General features: G+C 45.6%; 1 protein-coding gene across 1 annotated transcript; it reads left to right on the top strand.

Moving 5' to 3' along the window:
- The first annotated feature begins 510 nt into the window (after nt 1-510).
- Nucleotides 511-18,569, top strand: LOC116485403 (C-C chemokine receptor type 8-like). The gene is made up of 2 exons (XM_032180703.1): nt 511-590; nt 17,474-18,569. Exons 1-2 carry the CDS (start codon nt 511-513, stop codon nt 18,567-18,569), a joined length of 1,176 nt encoding a protein of 391 aa, XP_032036594.1.
- The last annotated feature ends 4,848 nt before the right edge of the window (nt 18,570-23,417 follow it).

The following is a 23,417-nucleotide window of genomic DNA, read 5'->3' as shown; positions in this document are numbered from 1 at the left end:
GGGTATCTGACACATCACAGGCATTCCCCATTCCCCCATGGGTCAAGTCATTGTTGAGCGCACACATTGCACCTTGAAAACACTGCTAAATAAACAAAAAGGGGGAGACACCCAGGAAACACCACAGAACAGGTTGGGAAAGGCACTTTACATAATGAATCACCTATCATTACCCTTTCCTCACAAAGAGGTACCGTCCATAGTAAAACATTACCAAAATATGAATTCCGCACTGTCACGGGTGCCCCAATCAGAGCAGGCCTTAGTAATGGTAAAAAAAATAATACAGGTCTTTGGGAGGGACCCCAGCCTCTAATAACTTGGGGTTGAGGGTATGCTTGTGTCTCCACAGGTCACGGGCCAAGATGGGTGCCAGCAAGGGGAGTAAGGCCATGGTTGGCCTCCTCCTCACAATCGCCGCTGTCATCGGTTATTGCCAGCCCTGGGTCTCCATCCCATGATGCCACAACATCTGGGTCACTGACGGGACAAGAAGCGAAGTGCCTGTCCATGGCTAGTGCTAATGACCCATTTACGACATGTCTGGTGGGGAACCCAGAAGATAACAAAAACTGGACTGTCTACTTACAGTGAGTGCCCCCAGAGCCACAGGAATTAGATATCCTGGGAAGTGTAACAGCAGCAGCATGTGTAAGGTTCAATTACGTGGGCAAAAAGCAAACCATGAAACAAATCATCAATGCCACACTTACTCCTTATTGCAATGCATCTCTTTGGGGTAATTATACAAAACTATAATAGCATCATTCTTTGCACCAGGAGCTGCTCTGTTCAGCTGTGGGATCAACTGTGGAGTGGACCCCCCTAGGTGCACCCTGAGCATTTTCCTTGGAGGGGTCTCCACTCTCAGCCACTCACCGCAGGGGTAGACAAGGACCTCCTGAAGCCATGGACAAATTATTTTAAGTGATATTTTCTTGTGGTATGAATGAGAAGTGCAAAATTCTCAAGTCCTCTTTGCGTGACTGTGTGAGATGCAGCATCACTGCGAAGCAGCGTCCCTAGTGCTTAGTGGCTTGTTGCCTGATGTAGGTTCTAGTAAGCACGCTGCTTTACAATCATAATTCTGCTTGTGATTTTCACCCTCTTGCTTATTGTACCTTGCTTATTGCAGTCTCTGTGGTGCTTGATAGAAAAATCTACAGAAAGTGTTTGGTTGGTTGAAAATAAAAAATAGGGAATTGTGGGGAAGGCATTCGCAGGTGGCTTTGCACTGTTTCACACGTCCCTGAATTAGAGATAATGAGGAAATAAGCGGTAGAAGCAAAACCTTGAGCCAGGTCAAGGTAAATAACCTTGGCTGCAGTGTTAAGAATGAGCTTTAGGCAGGGGCCAGTTGCTGGCTGGCTCGAGGCGTGTGTCTGAGGGTCTCTAATGACAGGTTTGGGCACGTGGACAGCATGTGGGACTACAGGTAATGTATATGTAGTGGTGAAAAATGGTAATAAAGGCCTTCTGTTCAAGAGCCTTCCGTGTCTTTCATCCCTTCATACTTCCACACCTTATCTGATAAAAACCACTCAATATGATAGTGAGCTATTTAGGTTTCTATGTTCCCTTTTTCAAAGATGCCATGATACTTTGCACTGTCTTGGCTTCCACCTGGGTACCTCAGCATTGCTCATAAGCCCTAAGGAGGGTTGTTCTGAATTATCTCTGTGAGGTGAGTGATGGAAGCATGCAAAAACTGGCAAAAAGAGATGAAACGGATTTGTCAGAGCTGCAGTCAGTGATGCTGGATTACAGAGGGAACAAATAACACTGCTTGCACCTTGGCCTGCATACGCATCTTTATGTTATGTATGTTCAGAAATTAAAATACACGTAAAAAAAAGAAAGGGGAAAATCCTGCCTGCCTTCACAGCACACATCAGGTTTGACTCCTCTGCTTTTCCTGAAGTGCTCTGCATCTGAGCGCTGAGATGTTCTGATACCTGCTGAATGAAAGATGACTAATAGAGATGGGAAGTGGTTTTCCTCTTTGCAGGTTTTTTGTTTGTTTGTTTGTTTTGTTCGTATCTTTCTGCCTCAAATGGCGGAGAAAGGCTTTGAAGAAAACATGTTTGTCACAGGTTTGAGCATACTTCCACTGCTAAGCTGAGAAAGCTTTGAGCCTTTGTTTGTTTGTTTCTGGAGGGATCTCTCCTGGTGAAACCAGACTTCTCAACCCCAATGTAGCAGAGGCAGAGAGCAAGCAGGCCCAAAAACGTCCTATAAATAGAACAGCCACAGGTTTATTTCTTCTGCTACGGACAGCCAGGCAAAAATAAAGTCACACCTTGAAGAAAACACCACAACACCAGGCTTCTGCAGCTCTCTGTCAAGGTTCCCACGTGAGGTGAGAAAAACAGGGTTGGGCACTAGCAGGCTGGGCTCCTGTGGGCTTCTACATGCTGTCAGAGGATGGGTGGGACATGGTGCTCATCTAGACTGCTGCCATAAAAATTCACGAAGATTTGTCTGCCTGTACCCAAAACTTGTGGTTACGAGCTGGTGCAGTTAAAGCAGCACAAAACCATGCGAGTGAAATCTCAGTGGAAGTCTGGTTACATGGGTTTGTGTATCTGTGTATCAGCTATGTACCTTCCTCCCATCACGGCGGGCTGAATTCATATAAGCCCTGTTTAGATCAGATTTGGTCTAAACACAAGTTTAGACACAGGTTTCTCTAAAGCCTGCTTTGAGGCTGACTGGAAGACGAAGTGCCTTGCCCATCTGAAGCTGAGTCAAATGGCCTTGTGGTGGGTCTCTTGCCAGCCCAAAACTGCAGGGTTGGGGAGCACAGGATGCTTCAGTCCTTGCTGGCAAGAACCGAGGATTGGAGAGGGCTGGAAAGTAAAAGCTGTGCTCAGCAGGTCCCTGTTTCAAAGCTGACAGCTCAGGTGAGAACCACCTGCCTTATGAAACCCCCTTTGGCATAAAACCACATCCACAGGCTGGCTCCCAAACTCACTGCGTTTCCCCTCCTCAGCTTTGTCTCAGCCACCCCAAGAGCCCTCTGCTCCCATCGAACCGAGTCAGTGAGCCCCAGCAGGGATGGGAGGATGAAATATGGCCAGGAAGAAAGATCCCAGCAGCATTTCACCCAGTGCTTCGTGGTCACTGGATCTGCACCTGTGTGGCCAAATTTGACCCTCTGGGTTGCGCTCAGCTGTGAGGGAAAAGCAGGAGGGGAGGGGACATCCACGGCAGTGAGCTGTGGTCCTGCTGTGGAACTGAAGCCATCACGGTGATCAAAAATATATATTCTTAATTTTACTTGCGCAGAAGGAAAAACAGGTAGTGGGGTGGGTGGGGACAATCCAGGCCTTAATTCATCTTCCTCTTCCTGCTGCTTCCCTTCCAGGCTTGGCCCGGGCCCTTCCCTTCACACAAGATGTTTTGTAACCTCTGCCCGTGTTGCACTGCGGGCAGCAACACGAACAGTCCCGTGATGACAATCGGGGTCCGATGCGTGATGGTGAATGTTCAGGATGTTTCTTCAGAGTGGGTTTTGGCGTCAGGACCTCAGGCCAGATGCAAAGACATCTTTAATCAATCTGTTCTTGAGATGCTTTGTCTTTTTTTTTTTTTTTTTTTTTATTGGAGAAAGAGCGGGGCAATGAAGAAACTGTGGGGCAATGGGAGGAAGCACGTGCGCCTTGGCAGATGTCTCCTCTTTTCCAGAGGGACGTGGAGTGGCAGCCCCAGGGTGTGCAAGGAGGTGCTGAAGAGAGGTGGTAACGGAGCACAGGGTGTGTGGGCGGCCAGCCACCAGCTCTGCAGGGCTGGACGGGCGCACAGCTGCGGTGCCAAAAGTGGAAACCAAGGCATGTATTCAAATAGGCCTCGCACAAAGGGGAACAGGATGCTCAGAGGCCAGATTCGGCTCTCAGTTCGCAGCAGGTTATGCTAAGTGTTCGCTAGGGACAGAAGATTATCTCTGTGTTCGTCTGGTGGTGCTGGCAGCAGGGCTTGGTTAACCTCAGGTTGGTGCAGCGAGAGAGACAGACGAGAGAGAAGGCAACAAAAGAAAGCTGAGCTCAAGCATGGCCATCAGCTGAAGGCCACGCAAGGTGTTTAATCCTACGCTCCTGGTGCTGCATCACCCATCCTGCCCTGTCCTGGTGGTTTGTGGCATCTCTCCCTGTGCCTTGATCTTCACTCTTTACCCAGCTTCATTGCTCACCTCAGCTCTTCACCTGTCTTTTGTGGTAGGATATCTCTCTTGCTGCAGAAACAGGTCACACATCTCAGCTGTGTTTCATCACGGCTGGTGAAGTGAGGGCAGGTTTGGCTGGATGTTGGCTTGTCCTCCCAAACCAGGATTGCTGCTCGGAGGGACATCCCTCCTTGAGCCCTGCCAGAGTCAAGCCAGAGCTTGGGTGCAAACACGGGAGGTTTGGGTTTCCTGCAACCATGAAGTCCTCACTGGGCACTGTGGCTACCTTGGAGGCTCATTCAAAGTGGAGGTTTCTATGATTTGCAAAGAAGATTTGCTGCAGAAGCAAGAGAAGCTGTGGTTTTCCTGTTGGTTGCTTTTCACATCATGACAGGTTTTCTTTTCCTGGGCACTGTGTACCCAAAAGAGCAGAGGGAGGCTGAGCAGCAGCAGGATGAGACCAGCACCCAGGGCTGGCTGTAGCGTTGAAGGAAATAATAGTGTTGCAACATGTAGGAGCAGCGCAGCCAGGCTCAGCCCAAAACTCAGGAGGAGTTAATTTTTTTAACACAAAACTCACTCACACCCTTGTGGCCATGTGCCCACAGATGTCAGATATTTGTCCAAGGAGTGCCCAGCATGTGAACACCAATACATCTGTGTCCGGGTGTGTTAGGGACATCTGTGCCCGGGTTTGTTAGGACTCCTGTCAGTGACTGGGGCCTGGATAACTCACTGTCTGGGTGCCACCAGCACACGCTGTCTGCATTCCTCCTCCTGCTGCTCTTCCTGGGCTGCCCAGATGCCCCTTGGGTGGGACCAAGACTTAAATGTGCATTTCCCCTTCTGGAGGGTGCCCTGGCCATTGGAGCAGACTCTGGTGGGGGCCTCTCCATGGGCACACCTCCAGCAGACCCCAGGGGACTCAGGGGGAAGATGCTCCCTGCTCCAGCACTGCTCCAGCGCAGAGCTTTTCATCTGATTTCACGGCTTGCTGTAAAATCCGCAGGCAACGCCAGGACCCCACCTCAGGAGAAGCCAGCTGGCAGCCATCGGGGAGACCACAGCCTTCATGTGTGGAAAGGCACGGTCCAGAAAACTGGGCTCTGTGTGTAGCTGAGCCCTCGGGAAGGGGGGAGGCCCAAAACGCTGTCTCCGTGCCAGGCTCCGCTCCTGCTGCCCGCACAGCCCCCGTGGCCAGCAGCTGCTGGCCCTGCCGAAAGCTGCTCTGGCTGCCCGCTGCCTCCACACAGCTCCTGCACCACGAGGAGGAGGAGGAGGCTGAAGCAGAGCTGACGGGGAGGTAGGTGCTGTCTGGAGGTATAGGTGTGTGTGGGAATTCATTTTGCCAACCTAGCGCTGGGGACAACCTGCCCAAAGCCTCCCAGTAGCCCTCTCATTTTCCTTTTTGCATCCTCTTTTCGTATTCTGTACCCTGTGAGCCCAAATTTTGCCCTGCACCTCCTCCTCCTGCAGCTGTGCCAGCACCTGCTTGCAAACTTGGGTCACTCCAGTGTCCCCGAGGCTTCTGGTGGCATCTGCCAGCTCCCTAGGGCTTGCCACCTCCTGCAACCTGCCCCCCCAGTGCCTGTGCCCGAGCTGAGGGAGGATCTGAAGCCCAGGTACGCGAGTGAGGGAGCAGAGGATGTGCTCAGCTCAGGCGCTGTGTGTTCACGCTTTGATGCTGGCCAAAGAATTCACCCTTTTGCACGTAGCCAGATCTCCAAAAATGAGTCAAGTGAAACAGGAGACCTCTGTTTAACCCCTCGGCTGACATTTATGAGAGCATGATTTTCTCTCCGTGCATGGGACTTCCCTCCCCAGCAGGTGAGCCCCCTCCTTCCACTGCACCTTGCATCTGCAGTGGCCACAGTCCAGGAGGGTGATTCTGGGGCACCTTGTGCTGGCACAACCACCCGTGCTGCCAAGTGAACAAACACTTTGCTGGCTCTGCTGGGAACTCTTCCTTTCCTTTTGCTTTTTAAATACATATATTTTTTAATTTTATTTATGTATTTATTTATTTTTATGTAAGATTCATTCTCAGCCAGAGCAGGCAGAACTTCCTGCTGTGCCCCTTGTTGTGCACGCTCTGGGAAAGCACAGCCAGACTGAAACAGGAGTGTGCTCACTGTAGTTGTGGCTACTTTTGCTAGACAGACCTGTCTGAGTCCTTTCCAGACTCCTCAGTTTGCTCCTGAGTCTTCTTGTTGGTTGCACGTGTGCCCTAAAGCCTGCATGAAATTATTTCCGAAAGAATCTCTCAGAGCACCCTTGGGATCAGGAGTCTGATGGAGGGATAAAAAATGCCACTTTTGACATGGTCCTGTAACACCTGAAGTATGATTTTGTTGCCCTCTGCCATGCTCATGCCATAGTTTGGGACCATTGACCTGAGATATACCAAAAAACAGTTTTGTATAAAAAGCATCTCTGGCTTGTGAGTGACTCCCAGATGCAGACAGGGCTGAATTTTTAACAGGGTGAGTAATGCAATTGCCATTGGCTGTCACAGATAGCTAGAGAGGCTCGAGACAAATTAATTATTTCTCTATGCAATCTTCATCCTTTTGTGCAAAGGGAGAGTAAAAGGTGTGCTTCAGACAAAGCTTAAGACTGAGAAGTCAAAGGAAATCATGTCAGGAGCACACTCATATTGTTGAACTGCATGCATTGCTGGGAAGCACATTAAATGTCAACCTCCTGTGGTATATGTGGTCAATTGTCTGATGGCTTATCAGAATACCCATTCATATTTCAAAAGAAAAAAGAAAACCCCAAAACATTGTGCATTTTTTTTTTCATCGTATAATCATGGCATAATCTCACTTTGCTGTCCTGAACTGTAGATCTGTTTTACTGCATTTCAGTGGAGAATTGCTGGTGTAATTTTCTCTTTTGAATTTTCCGAAACCGGAGACTTAGGGAAATAAAGTGAGATACAGCAGGGATAAATGGGGGTTCTTCTGCTCTGTCTTTGGAGCCCATTTCTGATAAGAGCCCTAAGCATTCAGAAAGACAAACTCTCTTTGCCTCAGCTTATGACAACCACTGTTGGCTAAGTGAGGTGAGAGGCTTTCCCGGCGCTGCCTGCCACCACCTGCACTCTGGGCCCTTCTTCAAGAAAAGCTCACGCTGGGAAGGCTTTTTGAGTTTGGCATCATTGGCCTTGCACATATTTGGTAGAATAAAGATGAAACAGGCAGAACAGCACTTTGGGTAAATGAAGGACAGGCTTCATTTGCAAGGCAATCTTTTTCATCATCAACATTCAATGTTTGACACAAATCTGAGAACTTCCTTTTTCTTCAAAGATTGCTTAAAGCGTTGTGTCTCAACTCAGTTTCCAGATTTCTCAGATGTCCTTCGCTCTCCTCAAGAAATGTGGACATCTTACTATAACCCCTGTCTTTTGCTGGTTGTGTTGGAGAAGTTGGTCTTGTGTTTGGTCTTGCTCGGAAAGACACGTTCACACCTAGTGACTGCAAAATGTGAACTAAGCTTTTAACTTTTTACTCTGCTGCCTACAAGCCTGTAAGAGGGGAGGTATGAAATCGTAATGGTTCTTGGAATTATTGGAGTGTATCAGAAAAGAGTCAGACAGCAAAAACAATCTAGGTGTCGTAAAAAGAAATATAGATTTTACCTATGCAGTGGCAAAAAAAAAAAAAAAAATCATCTGTTTTGTCCCACTCATTCAAAACCCAGTAGAAACCCTCTTGTGCTTTGGGCAAACTAAGAAAACAGGAAGCTGCAGTTTGGCAGCGAGAAGGAAACCTGCCCCAATCATCTACGTACTGGAAAGACACCCCTCATCCTCCTCAACCCAACTTCTTGTTGGTCTCACCTTCCTTCTTGCTCAAAATGCGTCTGGTTAATATTCACCCCTTCCAGGAATAACAGAAGGCTTGAAGGCATGCAAGATCAGGAGCAGGTTTAATGATGGTGAGCACTGGTCCCTGCAGGCTGTGTTCTTGCTGTGGCCATCCCTCTGCCCAGCAAGCTCTGGAGCAGTGTGGATGGTGGGGGAGGATGGTTTGGGCAGCAGGATCCCTGGTGGTCTTCTGATGTTGAAAATAAATTCCCAAGAGCCTGCTCCTGTGGGCAGCAGCTCTGCCCCAATATCCTTGACCAGAAAGCTTTGGAAGTCCCTTCTGATGCCAGTACAAAGTCTGATTGTAGCACAAATGCATGCAAGTGTCTTTATTCTGCAAAGTCAAACCCTTCTAGCTTTACTACCACTATTTTTAACTCAGCTGCAGGCTTATTCCAGTGCAACTGCCATGTCCTTGGTGCCTGGTGCTCCGTCTCACCACCACCCTCTGAGCAGGCTGAGCTAACCATGAGGTTTTCAAAACACTTTTTGTATCTTGCACATTTCCTGCAAGAGGTGGCAGAAAATGTGTTTCCTGAGATGAAGTAAGCAAAAAAAGAATAGCTACAAAAACCAGACCAAAAGAACCTAAAAAAAAAAAAAAAAAAAAAAAAAAAAAAAAAAGACAAGAAAAAGTATAAAGCTGCTCAGTAGCTTCCTGTTTATCAGCAGCTCAGATACAGATTTATCTGTGACATTACTGAGCCCTCATCACACCTTCCCGTGGGCAGCAGCCCGAGCAAAGCCTCTCATCTCGTCCCCGGGGAGGGCAGGGGGAGATCAGAGAGATGGAACCACACCGTGCGTGCCTCTCCTTGGACATGGGAGCCTCTTGGGGCAACCTCTGCTGGTGCCCAGTCACCTTCACAGTAAAGAAGCATTTCCTGATGTTCATATCCAACCTCCTCTGCTTCAACTTGTGCCTGTTGCCTCTTGTCTTGTCACTGGGCACTACTGACAAGGGTCTGGCTCCATCCTCTTTGCTCCTGCCCTTCAGGGATTTCAGTACACTGTTGAGATCCCCCTGAACCTTCTCTCTTCCAGGATGAAGAGTCGCAGCTCTTTTTTTTTTTTTGGCCAGGTTACCTTGCTAGGTCATATCCAACTTGGTATCTACCAGGACCCCCACGTCCTTTTCTGCCAAGCTGCTTTCAAGCTGGGTGGCCCCAGCATGGACAGGTACATGGGATTGTTCTTTCTCATGTGCAGGACTTGGCACTTCTCCTTTTTGAACCTTGTGAGATTCCTGTCAGCCTATTCCCCAGCCTGTCCAGGTCCCTCTGGATGGCAGCATGACCGTCTAGTGTTATCAGCCACTTCTCCTGGCTTTGTATCACCAGAAAACTTGCTGAAGGTGCACCCTGCTCCATCATCCAGACCACTGAGGAAGATCCTTAACAAGATTGGACCCAGTATGAACCCCTGGAGTACTCTCTTCCCCTGCAGGAGTCAACATGTCCATTAATGCTCTGGATGAAGGACCACTGCAGGTTTTCATCATTTTATTTCTGAATGCCACCACCTTAGGAGGGGGTGCAAAGACACAGAGGGACAGGATGGCCACTTGAAGTAACCCTGATGAATTAAAAAGCTCGTGAGCAATGGGCTGCACTTCCGTGAAGAGAAACAGTGCAAGCCCAGTTCTGCATTAGGGCAGGTTCAGCCAAGGCCACAGGATGAAGAAGGCAGCAGTTCTGGAGAAAAGGACTCAGGGCTGGCATCCAGCAAAGGAAGCATGAATCAGCAGTGCTACGTGACTGCAGAAGTTGACAGCTTCCCTAGGGAGGGGGCTCCTCCACTCTGCTTCACTGGGGTCAGTCTTCAGCTGGGGCTCTGTGTCAGGTTTCGGGCACCGTGATGGAAAAAGATTACGGACAGCCAGGCAGCTGCCAGAGGAGAACAGTGGCTACGATTAACGATTTAGAAAGCATGACCTAAAAGGAAAAAAAAAAAAAAAAAAAAAAAAAAAGATGGAATATGAGCTATTTAGATTAAAAAAGAACAAGACCTTCGAATATTGTAAAGCAGCTGCAAGAAAGCAGCAACTGATCTTCCAGAGAAAGGACAAGTAACTGACTTAAATCACACCAAGGGGGTTTTGGATTGTAGGAGCAGGCTGAGAGACTGTGTGGCAGGACAGACAGTGGGACATGGCTCTGCCTTCCAGCCAGGGACTGGTCTCAGACTTCTGCCATCTCTTTAACTCATCCTTGCTTGCGTCCTTCTCAGTTCTCCACCCTGAGGCAAAGCAGAGGGTGCAGAAGTGAGAGGTGCCCATGTGCTGGCATTCCAAAGGTGCAGGACAGCAAGGGATTAAAAACCTGAGTGAGAAAAACAAACAAACAAACAAACAAAACAAAACAAAACAAAACAAAACAAACAAACAAACAAAAAAAAACACAAAACAAACAGGGTGAGAAAGGAGCATCAGCCAAGCGATGAGCAGAGAAGGGGCTTGTTCTTGGGTCCCCCTGTGCAAGTGATGCATTTGTTTGCTTCTTTTGGTCCTGCAGTGCTCCTGGTGCAAAACATGAGCGAGAAAATCCCACTCCCTGCTCGCATTGTTATGAATGAGCTGCTTGTCCTGGAAATTTTGCAACACGCTAATTTCTGCTCTGGTGAAACAGAGCAATTGTGCAAGGCTGCAGCTGTCAATGCTGGAATCTGTGTGGCTTTGGTGCCAGCAGAGGAAGGCAGAGTGTGGAGCAGAGGGAGGTGGTCCAGACCCCACAGAGCACCTCCAGCTGCTTCTCCTGAACAAACTCAGTAACAGTTTTTGGAGGACTCCCCAGCTTCCAGCTTCTTTGTCTGCACCGAGCATCTGCTTCAGGGGAGGTGGGCAGAACAATGCCAAATACACCCTTCTATGAGTCGGAAACCATAAACACTTTTTTACCGTAATATGAGTCAATATTTTTGCTGACCAAGCTGAAAAAAATAATCAAATTCTATCTTCTATCAGCAAAACCAATGCATCTTAGTTCTACCGGAAATTTTTTTGAAGTTTTAGTGCCTGTGTGCTTTTGAGGAAGAAGATTTGGAAGAAGAGGTTATTTATGTATATTAAAAAACCACTGTATTTGAAAGTGGCACATTCAGAAAATGAAAAGTTGCAACATTTTAGCCGCAACTTGTCAACATAAAATATTGTGACAGTTCTTCATAATTTTTTCTCTATTTTGGAGGCAGAAATCCCCCCAGAACAACTTGGCACTTTCAGGGGCATTTTAGCCAACCTAAATATACCTTCTTGCTGACAACAACAACAAAAAAATTAATTCCAAAAAACCTCTTCCACCTTAGCACACACAGATATGAATATGATCTCCCTATTTTAAGAACGAGAAAGAAGCCACTCTGCCATATGGTGTATTGACATGTGTCTGTACCTCCACAATGGCGATGGGCTGACTAAACAATTTTGTGATACCATAAAAGCTGGTCAAAGAAATTCTCTAAGACTCAGTTTTGAGTTTTAGAAAGCGGGCATTCTTTTCTTGCAGCGCTGGATGCACAGGGGATCTCTCCAGCTAGTGTGCGTGCCGAGTTGCTCAACTACCAAGGGTATATGCAGTCAAAACACACTTATTCAGGAGGCTTCCAATGAATAATTAACATATTCATGTTGTTTTCTGGAATTCATTAAAATATGCAAATGTCCTTGATGCATTCTCATTTGTTTCTACTGGTGGTCTTCTGCAGTCTTCTGGCAGTCACTGATCGTCTTCCTCACTGTGTCCATTGGCTGAACCCAATTCTTGAGCATGCTCAGGCCATCTCTTTCTTTCTTATCTTACTGTTTCAACATGCATACTGAGTTTAGTCGGTTACACATCCAAGGATATATGCATAGCATGAGTTCCTCACCTAATCTTCTGACACATCGTCCAGACCTGGGTCCTCTTGCCCTCACTTCGAGATACAATTCCGTATTTTCTTACAGATGAAACTGGCTAAGTAATACAAACCTTCTGAACTTCCTTCATCGTAACTAAACATAGTAAAAGTTAGACATATCTGCTCATAAAGCATTTCAAATTTTGCTCCATCGCTCTATCAAAAGGAGGACGGAGGAAACCGTATGTCCTTTTGGTTCAGTATCAGCAGTCCCAGTTTTGTTCCCTCTTTTGCTCTATCACGTTTTCAACTCCTCTTTTGATACATCAGAGAAAGCCCTCAGCCACATTACAAGCTGTAAAGCGAGAGCAGATTTAAGAGGGAAAGGCCTCATTTTGACTAAGAAGCTGCTCTTATTTTGCTGTTGAGCAAAGGCAGAGGAAACTGCTCTTCTCGGGTACGAGCGCCCAGCGTTGTGACGGGTGGAAGCAGAGCACCACGTTGAGACCAACCTGCCCCTCACCTTCCAGCCAGCTGCTGCCATAGCGAGCAGGTCCATGAAATACTTCAGACATTTTATTCTCTTGGGAAATATACCACCAGGCAGCATACGTGGCTTTTCCCACCTTTTCTTATCTGCAGTCACACCAACACCAAGCACGTGTGGTGGGAAGGGGCCTGCCACCAGCCCTGCCAAAGGGCCGGACCCACACCACACCTCCCAGCCCTCACCCCTCAGGCCATAGCACAGTTTTGCCGGTGGCATCTTCTGTCACAACCACAGTTTCCTCTCTGTGTTCAAGCTCAAGTAATCTAAATCATCTGTAGGAGGAAGGAGAGGTTTCCACAAGAGCAGGCATAGCAGCTTTGCAGACTGGCCATTGCCCCATAGCAGCTGGCCATTAGACCAACATAGCAGCTGGCCATTGCCCCAAGGCTGAGGAGCTGCTGTGGTGCCACGGGTGAAGTAAACCCTCTGGGACTGCTGTCAGGGGCTGGACACGTGTGAATCTGGTCATTTGCAGGAGCTGAGGACTTGGCCATGTTGTTTGTTTCATGGCAAGATGCATTTTGGTTGTGGCATTTTTCCTTTTAAAGCAGGACTGTGGCAGAGCCTCTCGGCCTGCGGGGCTGTGAGTGGTTTGGAGTGTGGGCCTCCACGTCACTGTCACGTGGTGGTGACTTTTGGGCTGACCAAATTCTTCGATAGGCAAAGTGCTGCATGTTTTGTTTTTTTTTTTTTTTTCCACTCTGAAGGGAGAATGAGAGAAGATAAAGCAGCAGAAACCATAACTTCACCAAGGGTGTGTTACACACACACCAGCGCTGTTGCAGTGGCAACAGCAGCAGGTGGCAGCTAAGGGGAAGCATGACCTGCCTGGCACCGAGCCCTGGGGTGTGAGCTTCCCCAGCCCCCACATTGAAAACTTGACCCCCAGCACCCAAGCAGGAGAGGACAAGCTGGGAGGCTCATCCCACAGTGATATTTTCCATGCGTTTTTAGCCTGGCTGGTAGCTGAGGAGCCAGTGCACAGCCAGGAGCCAGGACCCGCACTGGTGAACACGCTGCTAGTTATTTATCTGCACTGCCTTCTAGCCCAGCTGTGCTGTCTGCCCTTGCTCCTCCCAGGTAGCGTGTTCCCCTGGATGCCTCTGGTTCCTCCCTGTCCCCCAAAGCAGGCATCTGCCATTGGTTTCCATCATTGTTGTTACCGTCCTTTGTGCCACAGTCCCCAAAAGCCACCCCTCTGCTAGAGGCTGCCACTTCGCACCCACCTGTGGGGATAACAACCTTCCAAACCCACATTTTTTGTTTTCTAAACTCATCTTTGTTCCCTTCCTTTTGCTGCCTTGGAGAAATCAGACACTGTCTCACATCTGATAAATCTTCTTTCTTTGTTGAGACAAGCCTGAAGGGCCAGCTGTGGGTCAAGAATATCACCCAGCCAGAAGCAGCACAGGTACACAAACCTTTCTGAAAGCCAGGCAGAAATGTGAATATCATTTGAAACACAGCAAGGCTCTCCGGTCTGCCAGAAGACTTCCTCCCACCACTCCAGTCACCAGCCCCCTCCACCCATCATTTATCCTTTTACACTCTAGTTGAAGATCTTTCCCTTGTCTTTGAGGTCCTGCATGTCCCCTTCTGCACCATGCGTGCAGCATCTCCTCTGATGTTTCCCTGCTGTCCCACCACATTTTGTATGGCCACCTAGAATCAAGACCAGAGGAAATACAGCACTGAAAGATTTCCATATTAAAAATACACAACTTGAATGAACTGAAATCTTTTTGCAAAATCTTAACACATTCAAGAGAAAATACCTCAAGAAAAATTACAGTAGTCTTTCTTGTTCTAGGAAATGTATAAATGTTTTTAAATGCAGGCATGTCTTTAACAGAGGCTTTAATTCTTTTATTGGCTTCATGTCAAATCACCATTTTTTTTTTTATGTGTTAATAACTTATCATCCAAACTAATGCAAAAAGCATTCAATGGAAGAAGTGGCACCTTTAGCTGGCTGATGTTTTGATCATAAGAAGTAGTGAAAATTGACTTTAGTGATCTTTAAAACCACAAAAGAAAACGTAACAGAGTTACATTGTGTTGTATCATTGCCTGTAACAGTGGGACATACTATTGACATATTATTAATCACATAATTAAAATATAAAGAATATAGAGAAGAAAATAAAATCAAGTTCTATCACAACAACATTGCAGAAATTAAGTCTGCAACAAAAGAATATATAAATAGATCGGAGGTGGTGCTGACTCTTAAGCAATAAGACAAGCTGGGTGCTTGGAGGCAGAGTGATGCTGTGGTGGTTTGCAGCACTGTGAGCATCCCATGGGACCGTCCTGTTCTTTCTGACTGTGCTACTGACTCATGCCAGGTCCTTCGCTAGGCTGCTACTTTCATTTCCCAGCCCATTTTCTCACTTTTCATTCATCTGTCTGTGGAATTTAGCTGTGCTCTTCTTTGGGACTGCCTTTCACTATCCATTTACACAACAGCCCTCAGGCTGGAAAGCTACGTGGTGCTGGAGCTGCTATCTGCTACTGAAGAATGGGTTAATAATTTTAATGACTGACATGCTCTGGGTCTGCCACGTGTTTGAGGCTCTTGGGTTCTCTGTGCTCCTGTAAGTCAGGGAAATGGTGCTTACCCATTGCTAAGATTAGTGGATGAAAAGTATATAATTTGCCTGACTTATAAAGCACTATCATTAATTTACAGCAATACATGAAACAACAACAACAACAAAAGATTTCAGGAGATTGTGTAAAATAAAAATTTTCAAGCCTGTTCTTGTTCTGCTATTTTCTCCTTGACCATGTGTCCTGAATGCACTAAAATATACTTTAAGGAACACCAAGGAAGCAAAGAAACTCTAAGATATCTCCACTTGAACACAAGCTGTGCAAAAATGATTGCAAACGTGTAGCTGTGAGTTCTCATTTTGCTCAGAGAGTTAGTACATTACTAATAGAAAAGGACTTAAGCAGGCTTCAGTATGCAGGTTGTTATCAGCTGAAAGAAAAGAAAAACTAAAATATGCTTCTTGGAAATCAAATATCAGCTTCTGTAAAATGCTGCAGAGCTGTCAAGTTTAATGGATCTATACAAATTTCTTCAGGTCTAGCACTACTTGTGTCTAGCATTACATGTTCTCTGATGGACGCACCTCAACTTTGATATTTTTCATTTAAATTAGAGGTGGCTGTGAGACAGGGGATTTTTGCAAACTTGCATGAAAAGGTAAGCACCTTTTATTGTGCTCGTACGGTCTTCAAAAAGAGCTGTAGTTGATTTTTGTTTCACAGAGTGTAATTTTAAGCCTTCTCATCTCTTTTCCTGTTTACTGCAGCTCCAAACCCTTCTCAGTGTCTCAAAACCTTATCTGTAACTGGCAGCTGCCCATCCAACACCTGCTATCACCAAAACCACCAGCGATGGACTAAACGTCCTGGGAACTCACAAGCCTAAGAGAGGACAAGGACACGGCAGAAGGGGACCAGGGGCGACTGAGAGCGTGAAGGCTTCTTGCTGCCCAGGATAGAAACTATAAACATTTAATCTGCTGCTGTTGAAAGTATCAGGTGAGCTGTGGTAAGCAGGGGAAGGGAGCCTGCGGTGGTTGTACCTCTCTTGATACCCAGTGGAAAGCTTCTTTTTTGGTTTGACCCTTTTGGCCAACTGATGCAGGGAGGGGAGAAAGTGGGAAGAGCTCTATCCTGGTCAAGAGAATCAAAGGCATTGGCCTTGTGAAGTCTGAAGTAGAGCATCACCAGGCTCTGTTCAGACAAGCGGAATCACTTCTGAATTCTGCCCAAATCGGACTTAATATATTTATATATCTGTACCTATATGTCTACAGATCTGTCTACATACCAGATGAACATACATGTAGCTATATATTTATATATCTCTACATCTGTATATCTCTATGTGACCGTATATATATGCATATATGTGTATATATATATATATATATATATATATACTTATAACATGGAATTCATTACATTTTGATTATTTCTGACTTTTGCTTGTTGAACCTTTGGACTGCTCTTACTGGGTCCCTGACAGGCACCTGAGAAGCATAACCACTGCTGTGGTGGTCACAGTCACAGCACGTCAGGGTTGCCCAAGAACAGAGATAAATAACATGAACAGTAAATATTTCTGATGAATGGCATAAACAGCCATTATCTGGTGACTCAAAATCTCAACATTTATGTGTGAAATCCAAGCTGAAATTAATAATACAGATGATCTACCTGAAAGCTGAATATAGGAAAGAATTACACTGTCTAGGTAGATTGCAGCCCTGCCTTTCTGTGGTTTCTCATTATTCCTGAGCAAGGGGCTCTGCAGGGCTGGGTGCTGTATTTTGTAACAGGCTTCTCCACAATGCATGTGCTGATTGACTTTGGTTGAAGCACGCCTGGTGCTCCCAAAAAGCTGAGGCAGGTCATTGAGGCACCAGGAGCAGAGCACAAGCACCAACTGCATCCCTCGCTGTGCCACACATGCAGATGCTCCAGTTTCCCTGCAGCACGTACGCTGCATTTAATGAATTAATCACTCTAATTGGTATTATTGCTGCTGTAACACGGTTGATTACTCCATGTGATATTTCTCCACATCAGTCTGTTTGAAGCTCTTTTGAAGTATTATCTACCTGCATGCCAGCACAGCGTAGGTGAAATGCACGATAAACATGCAAATGTCCTAGCAGTGACAAGCCAAACTCATCTGAAACAGTGCCTTTTGAAAGAACTGTACTTCTTAAAATGTGAACGCTTTACTTTACCAACCAGATCCTTTTTATGGTGGTCAGGAGTTGGCATCTGAAAAAAAAAACACAAACGGTGGGTAAAGCACTGACTCACTTTTGGAGAGCACGTAAGATGAATTTAAAGCTGTATTCATTGCAATTCTTCAGAAATGACAAAGCAAGGAACACCCTTTCACCCTCCCACCCTTTCACCCTCACAAATTGTTTTGGTGTTTTTTAAACTCAAAAACTGAAGTTGGCCAAAAGAGGCAGGAATGACAAACTGAAGAAGCCACCAGGGAGATCCCTGTCAGGACCCTTTACCTCTTGCTCTCTCCTGCACAGGAGTCCGAGATGAATCCCACAAGCCATTTCTTCGAAACAACAGAGTACGCCTATGGATACGATGAAAACACTGCTCCATGCAATGAAGGAAACAGCTTTCGCAGGTTTAAATCCCTCCTCCTGCCCATCCTTTACTGCCTCGTGTTTGTCTTCTGCCTTCTGGGAAACTCCTTGGTGCTTTGGGTTCTCCTGACCAGGAAGAAGCTGATGACGATGACTGATGTCTGCCTGCTGAACCTCGCGGCCTCTGATCTCCTCTTCGTTGTGCCTCTCCCTTTCCAAGCCCACTATGCTGCAGAGCAGTGGGTTTTTGGCAACGCTATGTGCAAGATAATGGCTGGCATTTATTACACAGGTTTTTACAGCAGTATTTTCTTTATAACCCTCATGAGCATAGACAGGTATATAGCAATTGTCCATGCCGTCTATGCCATGAAGATTCGGACGACCTCATGTGGCATAATTATCAGTTTAGTCCTGTGGCTGGTGGCTGGCTTGGCTTCCGTGCCCAACATCGTGTTCAACCAGCAGCTGGAAATCGAGCAGTCTATGCAGTGTGTCCCCACGTACCCCCCTGGCAGCAAGACCTGGAAGGTTGCATCTCAGTTTGCAGCCAATATCTTGGGCCTCTTGATTCCCCTCAGCATCCTCATTTGCTGCTACGCCCAGATACTGAAAAACCTGCAAAAGTGCAAAAATCGGAACAAGATCAAGGCGATCAAGATGATTTTCATCATCGTCATTGTTTTCTTCCTCTTCTGGACCCCCTTCAATGTCGTGCTGTTCCTGGACACCCTGCAGAGCCTGCACATCATCAACGACTGCCAGGCCAGCAACCGGATCGCCCTGGCCCTGCAGCTGACGGAAACCATTTCCTTCATCCACTGCTGCCTCAACCCCGTGATCTACGCCTTTGCCGGGGTGATGTTCAAAGCCCACCTGAAAGGACTGCTTCAGTCCTGTGTCCGTGTCTTCTGGAGCCCTGCCAGGGGTCCTGGGGCCACTCAGTCATCTTCAGTGCCCAGCCAGCTCTCTGCCTGCTCTGACAGCGCAGGGATGCTCTGAGCCCACCCGAGATCCCTTTCCCCCAAGCACCACACAGCCCCTGGGGCTGCACCACGTGTGCAGTGTCCCCACAGGGTGACCCATGTGCCTGTGCTGCCTTTTGGGATGTGCTGCCCGATACGGCACAATAAGCAGCAATGTGAGCTTTCAAAGAGCACCAGTGTGTTTGTAAAATGGTGATCCTACATGCTTGCCACGTGGTGATCTTTAATTAGATCACTTTTAATACGTTTCAGCAAACAGGATGCTTCCTCTCCTACTTGTTTTCTCCCTTGTTGAAAGCATCGCTCCTGCCTCACCCCCAGCTATGCTCTGCTTTGCAGAAGCTGCTCCCTGCATGAAGCCCTGAGTCCCTGGGGCAGTCCCAACTGGCCCTGAGTCCCAAATCCCTCTGGGAATTGGAGAAGGGGACAGGTATGGGATGGATTCACATTGCAAAGAGGGGCCGGCGATGGTCCCCCCTTTGCCTCCACTCCCAGATGGAGAGGTCTTCTTGTGTGGGGGTCCATCAGGTTGCTGAGGGACGCTGCCACCCATAGCAGCCCTTGGTGGCCACGTCTTCAAGAACAGCAGAGCAGCACCTCCAGGTGCCCCCTGTATCTGCCACACAGAGAGGCACAAACACTTGCGTAAGGTCCATCGAAGCAGCCTCACCATCTGTGTCCCCTCAGGAGGCATGGACCATCCAACCCTGTGCCCCAGCATTTGCTGTTCAGTGTAAATATCACAAAATGGAACATAGCACATAGGCTCTATTGCTCTTTTTTCCCCCCATACATTTTTTTCTGCCATTTTAGAAATGTTTCCTTTGAATACAGGTATTAATTGCATTTTTGCATTTCTCAGCTCCTGAAAGGTTTTCTAATGACTCCCAAGCTTAGATGAAGCTAATGAAAGGATCCTTTTACTGTTGTTTTTTTTTTTTTGAACCGGTATCCTGAAAAATACATCTAATGGAATTCTTTTCAGCAAAAGAAGTGATGTCTCCAGCTCTCTGCTAAGGAAGATTTGCTCTCAAAATTCCAATAAAAGCTCACTGTGGAAAAAACAGCATTTACGTTGAGATCATTTTTCTGTAAATAAAAATGTTAAAGTTAACCAAGAAGGCATCTGAAACTGTGGGAAAAACACAGCCTGGGTATTGTGAAAGACTGAATTTTCTAAGCTACTAAAATATATATTCTGTTTATTCAATTGTAGCTTTCCTTCTGAAAATAGAATTCATTTTTTTATGTTTCCTGAGAATTTAAAATGCATATCTAACTTGAGTGTCAGAATATTTTTGCCATTAGTTACTAAGTGTAGTAAATACTCCTTTCATTTACGTTAGATAGTACAATTAACTTTTCTAGATTTTATTCCTCAATGGGTAAGGAAAGCACTACAGCTTAACTATCATATTTTTACTTCTCAGAAGACTTCTAGGTATTTAGAAACAAAGCCCTCTGTCGATGTAATTCTTTGGGTTTCTTTGTACTGTGCTGGCACTTTGATGATTGAAAAGATACATGGGCTAGCAGCAGGTCAGATGCCTTTCCCCTGTGGCTAGAACTTTGCAGTTTGGGTGAAAGTATTTCTGTTTAAAATGTTCAGTGACATTTGCTATCTTACCCATAGATGTTTTAGACAACATGGAAGAAATAACAGGTTTTATATATATATATGTATATATATATTTTTTTTCTTACATAACATTCTTTTGTTATTTTGTATTTTGATAAAAAGTGAAGAAGGAATTTTTTTTTTTTCTGAGCAGCGCTCAAATAATGGCACTTTCCCATGCAGCTTAAATGGCACAATTGGCAGTCAGGAGGCAGGCTTCCTGGCTGCAGGGAAAAGTCATTGATCAAATAAGAGACCCCAGTCCCATCAATCCTGCATATGACTTACAGCACCAACAAGTTGCCTTCAAGTGTAGAAAGTACATGTGGGGAGTGACCTTGACTTTTTAGGTTTCTAGATTTCAGGGAAAAGATAATTTAATGCAAAACTTAATGTAGTATGACTGAAATTGGGCAGGGGTGAAACAGGAAATGATTCACCACAGATCAAGTTCTTTTATCAGTAGCTGTTGAAAAAAAAAAGGCCAAAACAAAGCAAAGACTGCTTTTAGCTAAAGTTAGTATTCAATGACTCTCTGATTTTAAAACACAGATCTGGATGATATCTGCAATCAGGTTATTCAGAAGAAATGATAAGGAGTAAGAAATAAGGTCTCCAAAGTCTTAGTTTCCAGTAAGTGCTTAATTGCATTGCTGAACTTGAAATCATATAAAGACAAGACAATTTTTTTAAATTACAGAAATTCACAGTAATTTTTCAAAGACCATGCATGCACCTTTTATGTTGCTATGTCATTCAAAGTGATATAGACCAGGTATGCCCCAGACACGCACATTTCTGTCCATCATCGCCATGAAATTCTGTGATCTTTAAGTGTGAAATTAAAATGTGCCAAAGGCACGTGCATCAACAATGCAGCAATGTTTTCTGCAGTAGACTAGGATTCTCTCTAGGTTACAAGACAATCACAAGGGCCAAAAGGGCCAAATTCTTTGTTTCTACTTTTTTTTTTTTTTTTTTTTGGTCCAGATCTGAAATCATTGGAAAGGAAGAGTAATATCAGAATCTAGCCCAAATGATATGTGAAGCCTTAAACAGAGAAGTTAAAAAGTTTTTGCTGGACTTACTGTAGAGCTCACTTCTGCTCTATTTGAAACACTGATATTTAAGAACCCAAAAGGGTAGGTACAAATCCCCACCCAATCCTCAAGCTTGCTTCATTATGGTTGATCTCCCTCGGATTATTATCACAGATCCCAAGGGTTGCTTTTCCCTTCAGAAGGCTCATTCTTTGTCTAACAGCAAGAAAGGAGCTGGTACACTCGTTTTACCGTGTGAACTACCAGAATGGAGAGACATCACATTAAGTACTTCAAGAAGCATTGTGCCTCTTCTCTAAATGTGAAATTTTATTTCTGATGTTGTAAATCCACTCGATTTTATGTTGATCTTACACGCAATCAGCCAGGAAGGAACCCAGGGAGACACTAAGAAATACTCAAAAGTTTTTGCTCTTCTATGCACTGAAGCTGTAGTGGGTAACAGCACCATCAGATCAAAACCAAGGTGAAGCACTACACTACTAGTATACCATTAAGGAACTGGTACTGCCATTTCCTCTGTTACACATTCTGTTTTATGTAGAAACTTGTCAACAGCAATCTGCCCTTTTTTCACAGTTATAATATTCTCTTGGAAAAAAAATAATAAAGCAGGTAGTAGATGTACCATTTCCTCAGTTTCAGTGGTTGTGACATAAAGAGCAATGATGAGGAAAAAATAAGAATTTTGCAATCTACTCATAATCAGATTGCTGGAATCAGCAAATTTTCACGTACTGAGATGTCATCAGCTGCAATCACCACTGAGAAAGCACCAAGAAACACACAGCTTTGATGTCACTTGGATTTCCTGGTGCTGCATGTGGAAATGTGGATATATATGTCAAAATACCTTGCCCAATCTTGTTAACTAAGTTGGTGGAAAGTTGATCATTATCATGGAGAGATGAAATAAAGAGATTATTGCTGTTCTGTGGTGGTTTTACTCAGCTGGGCAGCTGAGCTCCACCACAACCGCTCTCTCTCTCCCCCTCCTCAGAGAGAAAGGAAGAGAAAATATGATGGAAAGGGCTCGAGGGTTGAGATAAGGACAAGGAGATCGCCCATCAATTATTGTCATGGGTAAAACAGCCTCAGTGTAGGGAGATTAATATAATTTACTACCTATCACTGGTGGACTAGCAACGCTAGAAACTGCGAAACTGCGAAAGCACACTAAAACCACCTTCCCCCCTCCACCCTCTAGAACCAAGCTATCACACCTGTGAGTGATGCCAAATAGACAGCTAGTGCTAAACACCACTTTTCATGTTTGATAGCATTTCCCTAGCTAGTTCTAAAATGTGTCTGAATCTGTTTGAACTTTCTTGATTTTCATCTAACGTTTCACAACCCTCCACTTTCCTGTTTCATGTTCTCTGCCCTTCTGTAGTTATGATACCTTTGACACAGCGCCAGGAAAGTCTGATCTTATTCTAGCCCAAGACCACTTGGTAGCACACAACAAAATATCCAAACATCTCCCAGACTTTTAAAATAACTAAAATACCAACAGAACTGTGCAAAGCAGTGCAATGTAGAACTGGGAGAGAGAGAAGCAAGGAACGTCATGCAAGAGTGGTGCTGGCAGTGATTCCTGCTGGCTTTTCTCCAGCCTGAAAAGTGGGAAACAACCCACAGAAACCACCTGCCGAAGTGACATCAGAAATCATGCAGTACTTTGATATAACTAAGAAAGAAAGGAAGAAAATGACATTAAACTTTGTTTCATAATACTAAACTACTTAAGCTAATCTCAGTGAGTTTGGGAAACGGTGAGTAATTGCCTCCAAAGAGCTGAAGAATTTATTCACACTCCCACCAGCGGTACTTTGCTTCCAACTAGATGCTGAGGGCAGTGGTCTCCAGACAGACCCCTGTCCCTGGCAGCCCCAGGCAGCTTCCCAGCCCTGGGAACATGCACTCTTGACAGGTTAGGCTCTTTGGCAAAAGGTGTGTGAAATTCAAAAGGTGTCGCAGATTTGCAGATTACTTGACAATAATGAAGTGCGCTCACAAGTCACACATGCTGTTGGACCTAGAAAGCAATGTGCTTTAGATGCTAGAAATCACCTTTTTTTTTTTTTTTTTTTTTTTTTTTTTAACCTCAACACAATTTCTAAAATGTGCAGTTCAGGGCCATGGAGAGAGAAATTTCAAAACAAGACACCAACACAGCAAATAT

The sequence above is a fragment of the Aythya fuligula genome, chromosome 2, assembly GCF_009819795.1.
Source record: "Aythya fuligula isolate bAytFul2 chromosome 2, bAytFul2.pri, whole genome shotgun sequence".
NCBI classification, from domain to species: domain Eukaryota; kingdom Metazoa; phylum Chordata; class Aves; order Anseriformes; family Anatidae; genus Aythya; species Aythya fuligula.
The sequence above is the reverse complement of the archived record's forward strand: the minus strand, read 5'-3'. Positions and strand labels throughout refer to the sequence as shown.